Below are 15,894 nucleotides of genomic sequence, written 5' to 3' on the forward strand. Positions count from 1 at the left end.
CAAAACACAGTTCATGGCCAATAGCAGGGCACGGTGTGTGTGGGGAAGGGCAGGGAGGAGATATGTGGCCAGATCTTGACCAAATGCCTCAATGGATGCCACTAATAAAACCACAAAAAGTAGAAAAGAGGGAGAGGCATCCAGGAGAAGGTGACCTCTCAACCCTGGGGATGAGTCAGAGGGAGGGAACAGGGGGAAGGGTAGGATAGGAGGCAGAGGGAAAAATCTGTGCACAAAATTACAGCTAGCCAGGAGCAATAAGTTCTAGTGTTCTATACCACAATAGGATGACTGTCCATGACTCTAGTTAACAAATATATATACATATGTCTTCAAATAGCCAGAAAGCGGATACTAATATTCCCAACACAAAGAAAGAATGCTGGAGATGATGGATATGCTAATTGCCCTGACCTGATTACTATGCATTATATAAATCAAAACATCACTGTGTACCCCAGGAATATGTACAATTATTGTGTGTCTATAATAAAATACCCAGACACAAGCCTGCAATCTTTGTCGTTCCTTTCCACATACTCTGTCCTCTTGTCCAACTAATTGTGAGAAGAGTTCTTTGCCTGGAACCTGTCTCAGAGTCTACAGAGAGAACTCAGGGGTTCTGTGATCTTGGATGGGAAAGTTATATTTTTACATTCATTAATGTTTACAGAAATTTAGTGTTTCCTCTAGTTCTGAATGTAAGCAACAAACCACAGTAGAATTAGCAGTTCCACAGTACCTGTGACTTTGTCACCATCAGAAATCACAGATATTTTCATACCAGTTACAGTTGTTGCAGAGATCTCAAAATCCTATTTGTGCTCATCACTACTTTAAAATTATAGCAGTGAAACTGGTGGCGAGATCTCGTTATTTAATTTGTTAATAAACATACATTACTGATCACATTTTTAAAAAATGATATGCAAGTGCCCAGAGATCTCAAATGGCAGCCCCATGCAGACACTATTTCAGGTGTTAGTTTTTACACAGGGAAGGGAGAGTGATGAGCGTGAGCGGAAAGGCTTGCAGCCACCTTCATAGAAAAGACCTGTAAGTGGCCGGGCGTGGTGGCTCACACCTGTAATCCCAGCACTTTGGGAGGCTGAGGCGGGCGGATCACAAGGTCAGGAGATAGAGACCATCCTGGCTAACACGGTGAAACCCCGTCTCTACTAAAAATCTAAAAAATTAGCCGGGCGTGGTGGTGGGCGCCTGTAGTCCCAGCTACTGGGGAGGCTGAGGCAGGAGAATGGCGTGAACCCGGCAGGCGAAGCTTGCAGTAAGCCGAGATTGCGCCACTGCACTCCAGCCTGGGCGACAGAGTGAGACTCTGTCTCACAAAAAAAAAAAAAAAAGAAAAAGAAAAAGAAAAGACCTGTAAGCTGAGGGCACTGGGGAGCCCTAGGCGAATTTGATGCAAGGATCAGGTCTGAAAGGCTGGAGGATGGAAAGAGGATAGGAGGGTGCCAGGCTGGGAGCCCAAGGCCATTGCCATAAAAAGGTAGCAGTGGGGTGGGAGGGAGCTACAGACATGGGTGCTGGCAGGTGTGGGGGCTGGGACAAGAGGGTTCAAAGGGGCACTGAGACTTCCAGTTTGCTCAGCTAGGTCGTGGGGTGGGAGGCTGAGGGATTGGGGCTGGTTGGTGGAGGAAGGATAAGAGAGTGATCTTGTACCTTTGCAGGGCTCTTTATGGCTCAAGAATTCCCAACCCCAGGACTCAAGATACTGTGAGTGTCTGCCAGTTTCCCAGGGGCTACAAAATAGCCCACAGCCCACTTACCTTTGGTGGGGCCACTTCACTTCCCACCCATGTTGCTGAGACTGAGATATTCCAAAGGCCTTTGGAAGTCATCAAGATCCCTAGAAATTTTAGTTGGCATTGACTCGCCACCTCCTCCTCTTTCCCCTTAAAAGAAGATCCTGTGAGAGCTGCGGGTGGGGAGAGTCTAGCCCTCGAGGAGGTTAGGTGCAACCGTGCTACGGTCCAGCCTTCCTCTGAGGTTAGGTACGCCCATGCCACTGATGGGGAAACGGAGGCAGGACAACTCGTTAGGGGTAGAAGCAAGTTTCCCAAGGCCCAGGGCTGGGCCTCCATGGGTTTTTATGGTTTTTACTGAAAAGGCAGGGAGGAGAAAGCTTGGATGGCTGCGGTTACAGCTAGGGTAGGAGAGTGGGAGTGGGTGCCTGGACGGAGAGAATAGAGCAGGCCCTGGGGGCCATGGAGGGAAAGGGTAATTTAAAAGAAATCCTGCAGGGCAAGGGAGAGGCGCCCTGGGATTTGGCCTTAGTGCCAGGGAGGCGGCGGAAGAGTCTTACCTTGACCCGGTCCAGCACCACCAGAGGCCCGTTCACGCTGCACACAGTCCTGTAGGCTGGGGGAGGGGCAGGGGTGAGGAGGGGTCTCACCCCAAACACCTGCTCACACACACAGAGGCATCCTCCGCCTTCCCTTCCTCTCCACACCCCACCTCCTTCCCAGCCTGGGCCGTCAGGGTCATTAGCTGTGACAGGGCCAGCCACCATTGCTGTAAGGGTCATGCCCCTGCCCGCAGGGCCCCCGCTGCTCGGACACCTGCAGGAGGCTGGGGGAGGGCCGGGCAGAGGGCAGAGGCCTCCTCAGAGTCCGCCCCCATCACACAGAGGCCTCTCATCCCTGGGGCTGCTTCCCCTCTGGCTTCCACCCCCACCTCACCCACTCCATCCTCTCTCACTCCAAACATTTTCCAAAAGTTCCCGGCCCCCGGCTGTGGCCGAAAAGTGCCCTCCTCTGCCCTCACCAGGACTGTGTGTGTGTGGTGTGTAGGGGGTGCAGGTGTCAGTGAGAAAAACCAAATGGGGCTTCTGCTCTCATCACAAGGTTTCTGGACTCCCCAGGCTCACTGGGTGCTCAGCATGGGATGGGAGGGAGTGCAAAGGCAGGGGAAGGAGGGAAATGCCTGCAGATGTGGCAGCTGCAGAGACCCACACATGGGAAATGAGCTCAGCTTGCACAGGGAATTGGGTTAGATGTCAAGAAACACTTCCAAACTCCCATAGAAGAAGCTGTGGACTGGCAGGAGGCAAGCGTAGTTTTGGTTCTGCTAGAGGCTGGCTGAGAGACCTGGGACAATCCCTTGCCCATAGTCCTGGGATACCAGTGCCCTTCTCTGGGGTTCTTGTGATGCACCAATGAGATGAGACACCTGAAATGAAGGCACTTGGCAAGGTGGGCATAGGGCCTGTGAGGCCACTGGGTCAGTCACAGGCTGGCAGGATGCAGAGGGGAGTGGCCCAACCCCTCTTTCACAGGCAAGGAAAATGGGGCCCAGAAGTGTGAGAAGCCTTGGCCAGGGCCACACAGCACATCTGTGGCAGAGCTGGAGCTGGGACCCCGCCTTGTGCTTCTTGCTGGACCACACTGGTTCTCGGCTCACTTACCCTCCTGCTTTGGACAAGCCTGGCCCCAAGCCACCACATGCCAAAGAAAAACCAGAAGTCCCTCCCCTTCCCAATCTGGATATCTGTGGTCAAACTTCTTATTTTTGTTTGATCTAAGCTCTTTTCACCAGGACTTAAACTAGGAAGACCGACTGGGCACAATGATTCTTGCACAGATCTTTACAAGGATCCTCCAAGTGTAAGAACCATTTGGAAAACTCTGGGCCTCGAGGACAGCCAGAGATGACAAGTTCAACTTGCACTTTGCTGTAGCAGGGGAACTCCCTCAGTTCCCTGCCTTCAAACCTACCTTACAGACCTGACTGGCCTGCACCTGAGCCACCCTCTTTTTCCTTCCTATTCCCACCAAGGAGGTGTCCCTGCTTCCTTCATAGCGGGTCCTTCCTCTGCACTGGGAAACAGGCTCTAGAGATGACTCCATGGGGTGAAGGACCAGAGCCTCCTTGCCTCTCTCTCTCTCTTTCCTCTCTTCCCATGAAGCTCTGATGTTTCCAGTCCTAAAGAAACCTCGCTCAGTCCCAGTCCTTCTCCAGCTCCTCCCCTCACAAGCATGGCCCCCACTACTGGCTTTCCTTCCCCACCTTTCACCCTCTCCTTGGCCCTGTCAACTCTGGCTTCAGTGGTCTCTGATGCTATACTCAGAGCCCGGGCACACTGCCCTCTGGAAGATCTCCTCTGGGGCTGCCCATCAGTCTCCTCTGAAGACTCACACTCACACTCCTCACTGTCAGACCTTTGGGTGCCAGAGGACTTCAAGGCTTGGCCTGGCTCTCCACTTCTCCCTCTCCTTTCCTCTGAGATCTGCTTTCTTCCTTCCCTCCCCGCTTCCTTTCTTCAAGCATATCTACTGCATGGATGCCTTCTATGTACTAAGCGAGGCAAATGAAAGTGACAAATGAAAATATGAAGTGCCTACAGGCTAAAAGGATACAGAGCAAATAACATAATTACAAACTGCAGTGGGTGCTCCTAAGGGAAAGATCAGGATGGGTGAACGAGAGTGGGAGGGAAGACCAGACTGGGTGCGCTTGGAGGAAGCATCTTATGGGAAGAGCTGTTTGAGTTGAGCCTTCAGGGTCAATGGGTCGAGCCTCCCAGGGAGCTAGGGAAAGGGCACTTCTGGCAGAGGTGAGAAAGAACTCATTCAGGGCCTTCGGGGAACAGAAAGAGGGCAGTGGGCTGGCATGCACAGGCTCACTTCAGGTGCAGTAAGACCTGTCACCTCCAAGAGGGCAAGACATCATCTGTGGTGCTCATCGCGGTGTCCCACTTCGTGGAGTAGTGCCGGGAATATGGTACACACTAAAGAAATATTTGGACAGGTACAGTGGCTCACGCCTGTAGTCCCAGTGCTTTGGGAGGCTGAGGTGTATGGATTGCTTGAGCCCAGGAGTTTGAGACCAGCAATATGGTGAAGTCCCGTCTCTACAGAAAATTAAAAAATTAGCCGGGCACGGAGGAACATGCCTGTGGTCCTAGCTCTCAGGAGGCTGAGGTGGGAGGATCACCTGAGCCCAGGGAGGTTGAGGCTGCAGTGAGCTCCGATCATGCTATTACTGCACTCCAGCTTGGGTGACAGAGTAAGATCCTGTCAAGAAAGAAAAGAAAGAAAGAAAGAAGGAAAGAAAGAAAGAAAGAAAGAAAGAAAGAAAGAAAGAAAGAAAGAAAGAAAGAAAGAAAAGAAAAGAAAGAGAGAGAGAGAGAGAAAAAGGAAGGAAGGAAGGAAGGAAGGAAGGAAGGGAGGGAAGGAAAGAAAGAAAAAGAAATCTTTGCGGCTGGATTATGTTAACTCACCCCATCTGCTCCTTCCCATGCTTCCCACATCAGAACCGTTGTGTGTCCCCTCCTGACCTTCCCAAGCCTCCAAACCAAATGAGAGTCCTATCGTCCAGCCTAAAGGGTTGCACCCGTAGCACCAGTCATACGTCCTGAAAAGGCAGAGAGTAGAAGAGAAAGAGGATGCACTGGGCTAAGGGGTTGTTGGGCGTAGGAAGACTCCTCAACGAGAAAGGGTAGGAAACAGAGGCTTGGGCATTACCCTTCCCACCAATAAAAAAAAAACCTCTAAACAGCCACAGCACTCCCACACCCACATGGTGTTTGGATCAGACTGTCTGGATCGCTAGTGGATTGTGCAAGCAGGGGAATGCAGGGCAGGCAGGAGAGACCCTCATTTTTATAAGCCCCAGGGAGAGCTGGCATCTGGCATGCCACACCTGCCAAAGGGCTGCGCTGGGGGAAGAAAGCAATGATGAAAAGATGCAGGGTGGGTGGGCTGGATAGGGAGGTGGGGCTGTGGGAGGGGATGGGGCCCAAGGACCAGAAAAGTCCAGGGAATCATTTCTAATTCCACCGCCTCCGGAGACAAGTCTTTCAACTTCCTCCCTTCCTTCACAGCTGCTCCCCCACTTCACAACCCCTGTCATGTAGAATCCCCATTAACCCTGACATCCAGCAGCTCCACCTGGGAGTGGGGGCAGCAGCAGAGTGGTGATGGGGGACAGAGGATTAGGGGATCCACACAGCCCTTCCCTCTGGAGGAGGGGCTGGCCTGGAAGAGGCCTAGAGGCGGCTGCAAAGTACTTGCCGCAGGCCCTCTGGGAGTCAGATGCCTTCCCCGGCCAGGCCACTCTGGTGATCAGGGTGAGATATCAAAGCTCAACATCTTAGCACATCAGCCTCAGCTGTGAGTTGCCTTCCTGGGCTTCTCGCAGCTTCCAGGCCTGGCTCTGCGTGAACACATCGCTTCATAGCCTGGACCCTTCATTGCAGATAATCCACTTACGCGGCTGTTTCTGTTCAGCACTGGACTATGTACATCCTTCAAGGCCTTGCCCCTGACTGACTACGGCAGCCCACTGGGTCCTCTCCCGACTGCTGTCCCACAGTACTATAGACAGGGACCCTAGAGGGATGATGTCTCTCCCCTCAGATGTCTTAGAGCTCTGCCCCTCCGCCGTTAGGCCAGCCTGATCTTTTCTTCTAGGCTGTTCGGTTTGGACACAGCCAAAATGGGGGCTGAGCAACAGAGGTGTCCTTGACTGCAAGCCGGTCCTTTTGTTTGTATACTGCAGCCTCCACCTCCATATGTCCCTTGCATGGAGTGGCAAAACGAGGCCCAGAAAGTGGGCTAGTTTCTCGTAGGACGCGCCACAGTTCAGGACGGTATCCTGCAGCGCTCAGCGATTATGGCCACTCTGCAACCCTGGGATGTTCGCCTGGACCCTGGAGAAGGAAGCGGGTGCATTGCCACAGGCAGAGGGGCGCTCCTTCCATGGGCCTTCCAGAGACTTTGCCGACACTCCCTCCAGCTGCCCGGCCCACCCCCTCTCCATTGTCCTAGCTGACACTTTGGGTTGTGCTCCGGCCTTCTGGCTGGTGGAGCGCCTCTCTGCCCCCACCTCCCTACCGCCTTTTCTGTCAAAGGCTCAGCGGGGCTTCCGCGCGGCCCACTAATTAGCGCTGGCCCAGCCACACCTGCAGCGTCCTGGGAGAGGGCTGAGACAGGCGCCCATGCGTGAGGCCAGGGTGGGGGCAAGCCCAGGGCAGCAGGTCCCGCACCTCCTCCCCGATCCCGCTGAAGGGATTAGGGGAGGGAGGGCAGGGGCTGGAAGCTGAGGGCTCTTCAGCCCAAGACCCTGCTTGTTGGCACTCTCTCCGTGTAACTCCTTCCCCTTCCAGTTGAGGAAATCGAGGCGGGGAAGCAAAGCCAGTGGTTTGACACTCAAGCTCCTGGGGGATCTGCGGGGATCTGACCTGGCTTCATCCCTCCAACCAGGCTGCCAGCTTGTCCTTCCTGACCTTTGCTCCTGCTGGGCACCTCCACCTGCCAAGCCCAACATCTTCTGCCCAAACAGATGAAGCTCCAGGATACCTCCTCCCCGGCTGGGAGCCAAGGTCCTTGGGGAACAATTCTAGCTCCTCCACCCTTTCTGGTGTCTCCCCCTTTCTGGCCAGTCCTCTCTCAGCCACTGCAGTGAAATCACCCTTAAAGTCTCAGGCCTCTTTAGCCCACCTGCCCAGGGAAGGCAATGCCTCTTAAGTCACCTGGACTCATCTCCACCCATGGCTGAGCGAGCCCTGGGGACTCCTTGCCCTTAGCTCCCCCCTCCCCAGCTTTTCTGCCAGAGTTCTGTCTGGGAGTGCTTACAGACCCAGGGTAGGAGGCCAGGCTGGCGGGGAGACAGGCGGAGAGGGACAGAACAACCCTGCCTCCAGTGTACTGAGGGTGCAGCCCTAAATTTTCAAACCCTTGCCAGCCCTGCGCCTGTCCACAGGCCCCAGGGAGAACCCCCCCACCCCTCCCACCCTCAGAGCCTGAGGAGGAAGCAAGTGGGGTGGGGAGGGGATTGGGAGACACTGCAGATGAAGGGACACACCGAGGAATCTGAGCATGCCCCTGGGGCTGGGAGGGCATCTGGGCTGAGCTGAGGCTGGTCCCGTGCATCCTGTGAAGACACTCGATAGGCAGCAAAAGTAAAGGTGCTGGCAGCGAGCAGAGCCTAGAGGGGCTCCCCTGCACGGACCTTTGCTCTGGGTCCCTGTTGGGTTGTTGGGTGTGAACACATTTTCCTGGGTGGAGGCCATATACAGCCAGCATCGAGGGAGGCATGCAAACATGGGGTGGCGGGGGGGACACTGCCACCCCTGGGTTCCAGCCTGGGTCAGAATCTCCAGGGAATGTTGACTATAAATAAGGGGCTGGGTGGGAAGGAGCTGACAGGAGGTGGCTCCAGGCTTGGGCCATCCTACCCAGAGGAGTGTGGGGTTAGATGTTATCTATAGGGTCCCTGGGCATCAGGAGGTGGGAGCACATTCCAGGAAGAAGGAAAGCAGAGCATGAAGGTGCAGATCACACACCACGCTCGGCACCCAGCAGCTCCCCAGTGCCCACAGGGAGGAGGGACGGCCTGCAGGGAGTGGGGCTCATCACAACAGACTGGCAAGAGTCACACATCCTAGCTTAGGGCTCCAGGCCTGGGCTCTGGACCCAAGGGGGCCCAGTCACTGCATATTTTTGGGCCTAGGCGACCCTAACTTTGGTCTAGGGAGAATCTGGACCTCCTATCCTCCCCCAACCTCCATGGGGCAGGGCCTACAGGCCTTCCTTGAGAAATCTGACCCACCCCATTCTCACCATTTCTTCTTCGCTGGAATGTGCTCCACCCTCAGCACCTGCCTCAGGCCTCAGGAGGTGCCCCACACCCCAGGGCTCTCCTCCCATGCGCCCCTGGGCCCCTTTGCTCTGATTTCACCCCTCAGCTACCCTCTGAGTTCACGCCACCTCCTCTCCTGGCCTGGATAGTAACAGAGGAACGGAGGGAGGTGGGGTGGCTGTCAGGCTCACTTCCCCTCACATCACACTCCCTGTTAGGAGCCTCTGGCTCTGCATAGCTGTGGCGGCCACGCTGGTTTACTCCAGTGAGCCTCTGGCTCTGCATAGCTGTGGCGGGCCACGCTGGTTTACTCCAGTGAGCAGGGCGGCCTGAGAATTCACCAGGCCAGGGAGAGTGACCTTGGACAAGGAGATGCAGGGGTTCCTTTTGGTCCTCTGGACCTTGCCCCAGACATCTGGGCCACCCTTGCAGGACAGGCACAGGAGCCACACGTAGGGCCTCCCCTCTGAAATTGACAAGGGTACATCCCAGCGCCTGTGGACACTTCCATGCCTCAAACCTGGATACTCGTTCTTATCCCAGCTGTACACACTCTCACCTTACTCAGATATATGACCCTGCCGGAACACATACACACGTGCTCTCTCCATAAGCCCACATGCACACACATACATCACACCTAAGTGCACACACACACACCTTTGCCCTGAGTGCATAAGCATGCTGTCACACATTTCCTCACCCCAAGTGAAGGTGGGAGCACCCCCTAGACACATGCTCCTACCTGCTTATGCACACAGGCACCTCCCCAGTCGGGAGCAGAACATGACATGCACCCATTGATGTGATGCACACAAGGCACCTATTTCCTCAGGCTGAGAGTGCTGACACTCTACACTGCCACACACGCCCCTCCAAGTACACTTAATCACACCCCGCCTCACGCTGAGTGCTTGGGTGCACGCTCCTCACACAGGCACGTTTACACAAGAGCAGGTGCACAGCACACCCCACTCTCAAGGGCAACTGGAAGCTGTCTCTGGACTTGGGGTGTTACGGCAGGATTGGGCTGATGACAGCTATTCCCCAGCCCCTCTTCTGGGGTAGGCTGGGCTGGGGACCTGCAACCCCTCACCTGCAGAGGTGGCCCCTGGTCCAGGTGGCCCCACGGTGTCACTCTGCTGGACAGAGAGCCCTCCAAGTCTCCCCAGGTCTTGGGTCCTCCTCCTTTTCTGAGGCCAGAAGCAGAGCCAGGGAATCTGGCAGCCCACCCCAGCTCCCCACCCTGACCTCACCCACCATGGTGGAGGGGCTACTCACTGACACGGGGGTGGGTGATGTAGTTTCGGGTGACTGCCTGCATGTGCTCTCGGGCTGCGCCTAGGTTGCAGCCACTGCTGGGGAGCCCCCCAGGCCTGCTGTCTATCTCCATGGCCATGGTGCAGTGCCCGGCTGGGAGCCCAGTGCCTGAGCCTGCTGCTGGTGGCAGCTCTGAGACCTCAGGTCCAGCTGGAGCTGGAGAGAGCCGCTCAGCCTTCCCCTGCGGCCACCCCTCCCCTCTCCCCTCCCTTCCCTCTCCTCCTCCTCTAGGTTGACAGTAAACAAGGAAGCCTCGGGCTCTGGCTCCCAAGCTTTCCTCACACTGAGTTGTGCAGGTCTGGGAGGGGCACCGGTCACCTGGGAGCTGCAGGATGTGGAGGGAGAAGGGCAGAGGGGAGGGCTGGCTTTTTCCTGCTTCTGTGCTAGGCGGTCCCTCCCCGCCAACCCTAAACTGTGTGAATTCAGTTCCTCCCCCTGGACCTTCAGGTGCTGTCAACATTCCCACACTCGTCCCTCAGCACAGCTCTTTCTGGTCTCTCCACACCCAACTTCTGGCAGGCTGCCCTCTCTTCACTGTTCTCGCAACCTGACCTCACCCTGCACTCCTTGCCCTGACTATACCTGGATACTTCTTCCCCGCACAATTCCATCGTCATCTTTTTGAACATCTGTAGAGAATTATTTCCTGGTCAGCCTCAGTTCTGCCTCCTACATGAAGCCTTCTCTGGATTCTCTAGCAGCCAAGATTTACTAAACATCTAGCCTCTTTCCTAAGTCATGCCCTTTAGGAGAGGCCTCTCTTGTCCCTGCCACTGGGCTGTGAGCCCCCAAAAGCTGAGCCTGTGTCTCCACCCACAGACCTGGGTCTCCTGAAGCCTGTCTGTCTCATTTTATTGAGAGATCTTGAGAACGAGGGCTGGTCTCTCTCCATCTGATCGTAGAACCAGGTCTCATCTTCTTACATTCACCTCCAGAGTTCTGTACAGCAGGCCTGCCCTGACCTTTCCAGTCCAGGTCAGAAAGTAAAATAGAGGTCCCTGTATCGTATAACTAAATACCTGGAGTTATAAATCAAGCTATGTGCACAGCCTGGCCTGGGTTCCACCCAAGACCTCACCACTCCTTCCCAAGAACTCTCTTTGTGTCATGAAACTAAGAGTTGTGGTTTCTCCTGGTGAGTGGAGTGTGGTACAGGTCCACTGGGCAAGGCAGGGTGGACCCTGGATGGTAGCTGGACCTGCCCAACCCAAGGTCTTCCGGTCACCCCCATGCCTCATTCTAGACTCAGGATTTCTGCATTTCTAAGCTCCTCCCCAAACCATACCACTGAGCAGAGGGTAGGGCAGAAGTATGTTTGTCTAGGGATCACTGTCCCCAAGCACCCACTCCAGGTGACTCAGGACAGCCAATCTGAAACCAAAGCAGTGGCTACTATGTTTCTCAGAGCAGACTGGAGGAGACTGTGCTTGTTATTTCTGTTCACAGAGTCAAAATCTGACCCCGCATCCTCCCGCCTGAGGACCCATTTCAGGTCTCTGGTTCCTGTCTCGTAATGCCCATCCTTTCAAAGAACTCTCCTGTGGAGGGCGGGGGTGGGTGTGACCACCAAGGAGCAGCACGAGGAAGATCTTTGTGGTGATGGAACAGGTCTGCATCTGGATTGCAGTGGTGAGTCCACGAATCTATAAAATGACATGGCACTATGCACACACATGGTACCAATGTCAATTTCCTGGTTTTGATATTGTACGATAGGGAAGATGAAGCTTATCTGTCTCATACGATTGAGTTCCTGCCAATGGAGGGAACTTCTCTGTCCTATCTCTGCAGCTTCCTGTAAATCTACAATTACTACAAAATAAAAAGTTAAATAAAAGGGTCTTGAGCAAGACTCTTAAATTTAACTTTTAAAAATTTTATATTGTTTGAGCAATATAAAATATATACATTATATATATATATTTTGAGACAGAGTCTCCCTCTGTTGTCAGGCTGGAGTGCAGAGGCATGATTTCAGCTCACTGCAGCCTCCGCCTCCTGCGTTCAAGCGATTCTCCTGCCTCAGCCTCTTGAGTGGCTGAGATTGTAGGTGCCTGCCACCACGCCCAGCTAGTTTTTGTATTTTTTGTGGAGATGGGGTTTCACTGTGTTGGCCAGGCTGTGTGTATATATATTCTAAAGGGTTTCATGTTGCAGTCTGTGATGGGTAGGCCCACTCTGAACACCTGGACTCTTGCTTGCATTTACCTTTGATGCCCTCTCTCCCTCTCTCTCGACCTGGTCTCACCTTTCATCATTCACCCTCTTCAACGTGACAATGTTTCCCTCTCTCAAGTATTTTTTATGTTTGAAAGAGAGTTTGTAAAGGGCAACATTTAACCAAAGAATTCGTGTTGGTGCCATGGGCCTCTATTGAGTGGGAGTCAGGTGCCTGCTGACCCACACATGTGAGTGCCCTGACCCCCAGAATCCCAGTTTCTGCCCCCTCCCATCTGAGATCCCTCTGACTCTAAGCCCATTTTCCCTTCCAGTGACAAGAGGGATAAAAGAGATTGAGGGGTAAGTAGTTGTGCTGTGGGCGCTGTTTCCCTTCTTGTCATTGTTTTCCTTTTATTTCAGTGAGAGACACACACACGCACACCACTCACGCACACAAGCTGCGGGACCAAGGCCGTTTGGTCTTGAGTGTCTGAGCTGGGGGGCAGGTGGGGAGGAGTGCGAGGCTGCTGCCCCTCCTCTCCGGGGCCTGCTCAGTGCAGTCCGCTGGGGCACAGGAGGCTGGGAAGGTGCTGTGCTCAGGACTCAGTGTCACAGGGTAGGAGTCTTAAGTGTTAGTTTTCTTGCCGCTGCCGGCGCTGCCCACTTTCCGTTCTAGCCAGCTGTATGGCTCGAAGGCCGAGGAACCCAGTTCGTAGCCAGCAGGCAGGTCCAGCAGTGGGGCCGAGGAAAAGCAGACAGCTGGCAGAGGGGGCGGCAGCGGGGGGGAAGCCGAGGCCGAGGGCAGCGGGTTGAGGCGTGGAGAGGAGTTCCTGGGGTCACCTAAGGAGGTGCCCCTGTGGCTGGCAGGTAGGCCTGGCAGGCTAGGGGTCAGCGCCAGGAGGCTGGGGGCCCTGGGCACAGAGAGCAGCCGGCCCTGCTCCAGCAGCCGCAGAATGTTGGAGGTAGCAAAGGCCTCGGAGGCTGAGGAGGACGCCCGCTTCTCCAGGTCTCTGCTCTGGTCTTTCTTCTGCTTGGTGCGGCGGTTCTGGAACCAGACCTTCACCTTGGGGTGGGGGAGGGGTTGTCAAGGAGGGAGATGGGACAGGCGAAGCAAAGTGGGGGCAGGCAGGAGGAGGAGAGGAGAGGAAGGGCATGGGTAGGGCAGGTGGTGGATGGGGTGGGGCAGGGTGTGAGGGTGGAGCGAAGAAGGGCATGGATGGGGCAGGTGGTGGATGGGGTGGGGCAGGGTGTGAGGGTGGAGAGAGGAAGGGCATGGGTGGGGCAGATGGTGGATGGGGTGGGGCAGGGTGTGGGGGTGGGGCAGGGTGTGAGGGTGGAGCAGGAGGGAAAGAAGAGCAGATTGTTGTTAGGGTCTCCCCACAACCAGCCTGCTCTAGACCAACTGATTAGGGACTCTGGTCCCCCAAATTATGGAGGCCCCTCTACTGCTAAACTGACTCTGGCCTAGGATGGAGGAACGGATTGACAGACAGAGGATGGAGTTTGGGGGTACAACTGATGTTCTCCTCTTGACCCACATGCCCTTGGCTCAAAGTCAAGTTCACGGCCTCAGCCACCATTTATGTGCTGGTAATTCCAACTCTACCTCAAGCCCAGGAGTCTGAACTGAGATCCAGGCCACGTATCCACCTGCCTGCTAGACATCTCCCCATGGATATCTCAAAAAACACCCCAAACCCCACATGTGCAGCTCTGTCCTCCAAACAGAGGCTTCGCATGTTCCCTCTTCCATCATGGCCGCCTCCACTCACCTATGCAGGAGCCCCTCTCCCCGCTCCCTAGAGCAGACCCTCCTCTCTTCCTTTGTTCTCTCTGACCTGGACCATGGCACTGTCTCTACAGAAGCACCTCTCGACCCTGGCTGCCCATGAGAACCTGGGGAGCTTTAAGACCCTAGTTCACTTCTCACCTTGGACCAATAAACTCAGAACAGGGGAGCCTGGGACCCAGACTCTACTAGTTTTTAAAGCTCACCAGGTGGTTCCAAGGTGAAGAAACTGGTGTTTTAAAGGTGTCTCTGCCCCAGGTCTAAACTGTAACATTTAGAGGGCTTGGGGCAAGAGAAAAAATGGAAGCCTCTGGCTCATGGCCCACCCTGGCTCTGATCCACACGTGTGTGGCTGCCCCAGCCTGTTCACACTCTGCAAATAACCCCGCATTGGCTGCTTCTTGGGCCTGGGGTGCTGAATAATGTCTGTGGTCTGCCCTTGGGAGGACTGACCCTGGAGAGGCCCAGACAGGTGCTGGATGTGGGCTCAGGGCCATTTGGCAGGGAATTCTGAAACTGGACACTTTGGTGGCAGGGATGGGTGGTCTCGAAGGTGGGCACAGGCTTCTGGCAGGCTAGACCCCTTGGCTTTGCAGAGTCCTTATCATGTAGTGGGGGGGCACGGCCAGAGGAGGGGCCAGATTCCTGTCTGAGGACGGTGAGGCCTCTGCCTCCATGCTGGCTGCTGCTGCCTTTGGAGGGAGCTCTTTCTAACCTGATCTGACCGTTGCCCGGTTTGAAGTTTTTAGCAGCACCCTCCCGCCCCATCACCTATAAAGGCCAAGTTTCTCAATGTGACACCAAGTGTGACTGGATGTGGCAGGTTGTTGAGGGGGACTTCTGTTGGCCACACAAAGCTGAGGACACTGTGGTGCCACAGTCTGAAGAGAGTCACCAGCATCATGGAAGAGGTCTTTTTCAGGGCCTCTGAGAGGAGGCAGAACTGGCCCTGCCCCTACCACTCAGCACCCAGTGCTCCAACCCCCTTCCTAGTCTACGTGAGGAAAGGGAACTGGGCAGGAAGCTCAGGCTCAGTCCCCTGGGGGCCACAGAACCTCATGGGAGGAAGGGTGTGCTGCCCCACAGACACAAGTTGGGGGAGGGCCCAAAAGAATCACTTGTAGGCACTAGGAGAGACTGGCATTCATGCCCCAGTCCAGAAACTCATCAGGCCACAGCACCTACAGGCCCATGTCATGGGGGCCACCATGGGAGGACCCAGAGTTGTTTCCCTGGGAACACAGAGGCCAACCCTTCTCCTCACCTGGAGCTGGGGCAGGTGTACCAGGAGGGAGGTTGAGAACCGTGGAGGGGAGGGCCCAATAAGAAAAGGTCAGGAAGACCTTGCTGGTCCCTTCCTGTAAGGAAGGTTTTGAGAAGGTGCCAAGAAATGGGTGGAGGAGGAGGCTGGAGCCAGAGGGTTGCCCAGGTTAAGAAGACAGGCAGAACCAAGGCAGACTAGGCCACCTTGGCCATGCCAGACATCACCACCTCCTAGGAGTGACTGGCCCTCCAGCAAAGGCCTTCAGAAAGTGAGGCCTGGGTGCCTCCCCTCCTCACACCAGAAGATGTCCAGTCTTTTAAAAATATCTCCGCCTCCTTGAAGCCACCCTCTACCCTCTGATCCTGGAGGAGGTGGCTGTTGGGGGAAGAGGGAGCAAGTGACTGAGACAGATCACAATCCCCTCCAGAGGCTGCACTGGGAGGAGGCAGAGTGGGCAGGGGTCCTTTCGTAGTTCTTCAGCAGGATGATTGCGTGTTCATGCTCCTATGTGAGATGTGCTTTCCTCAAACCTCAAACCTTGCTGGCAAGCAGTGAGTCAAGGCTGTTCTGAGTGGGGAAGCAGTGTGGGGCTTCAGGAGAAGATGAGATTTAAACTAGATGTGAGCTTGGTGTTTTGAAGGACATTGGATTGAGTTTCTTTCTTTATTTTTGTTTTTAGAGACAAAGTGTTGGTTTTCTGCCCAGGCTGGAGAGCACTGGTGTGATGAGAGCTCACTGCAGCCTCAAAATCCTGGCGTCA

At 54.9% G+C, this 15,894-nt stretch overlaps 2 protein-coding genes and 1 pseudogene across 8 annotated transcripts in view; 1 reads left to right on the forward strand and 2 right to left on the reverse strand.

Moving 5' to 3' along the window:
• Positions 1-10,243, reverse strand: part of ATP6V1B1 (ATPase H+ transporting V1 subunit B1) — a 29,738-nt gene extending 19,495 nt beyond the window's left edge. Inside the window, exons 1-3 of one of the 7 annotated variants that reach the window (XM_028832413.2) lie at positions 9,883-10,073; positions 2,324-2,379; positions 1,788-1,867 (exon numbers count right to left, since the gene is read on the reverse strand). In XM_028832413.2, the coding sequence (XP_028688246.1) occupies positions 1,788-1,859 (72 nt within the window). In that variant the 5' untranslated portion in view covers positions 1,860-1,867; positions 2,324-2,379; positions 9,883-10,073. Of the gene's footprint in view, positions 1-1,787; positions 1,868-2,323; positions 2,380-9,697 lie in introns of all 7 variants that reach the window. The other 6 variants (XM_001100824.5, XM_077959448.1, XM_077959445.1 and 3 more) reach the window with 6 other exon arrangements.
• A 2,232-nt stretch (positions 10,244-12,475) lies between these two features.
• Positions 12,476-15,894, reverse strand: part of VAX2 (ventral anterior homeobox 2) — a 33,503-nt gene continuing 30,084 nt past the window's right edge. Inside the window, exon 3 of the mRNA XM_001100565.5 lies at positions 12,476-13,144. Within this exon, the coding sequence (XP_001100565.4) occupies positions 12,707-13,144 (438 nt within the window). The 3' untranslated portion in view covers positions 12,476-12,706. The remainder of the gene's footprint in view (positions 13,145-15,894) is intronic.
• On the forward strand, positions 15,595-15,707 carry LOC114672055 (small nucleolar RNA U13; annotated as a pseudogene).

This window comes from Macaca mulatta, chromosome 13 (assembly GCF_049350105.2).
Source record: "Macaca mulatta isolate MMU2019108-1 chromosome 13, T2T-MMU8v2.0, whole genome shotgun sequence".
NCBI lineage: Eukaryota > Metazoa > Chordata > Mammalia > Primates > Cercopithecidae > Macaca > Macaca mulatta.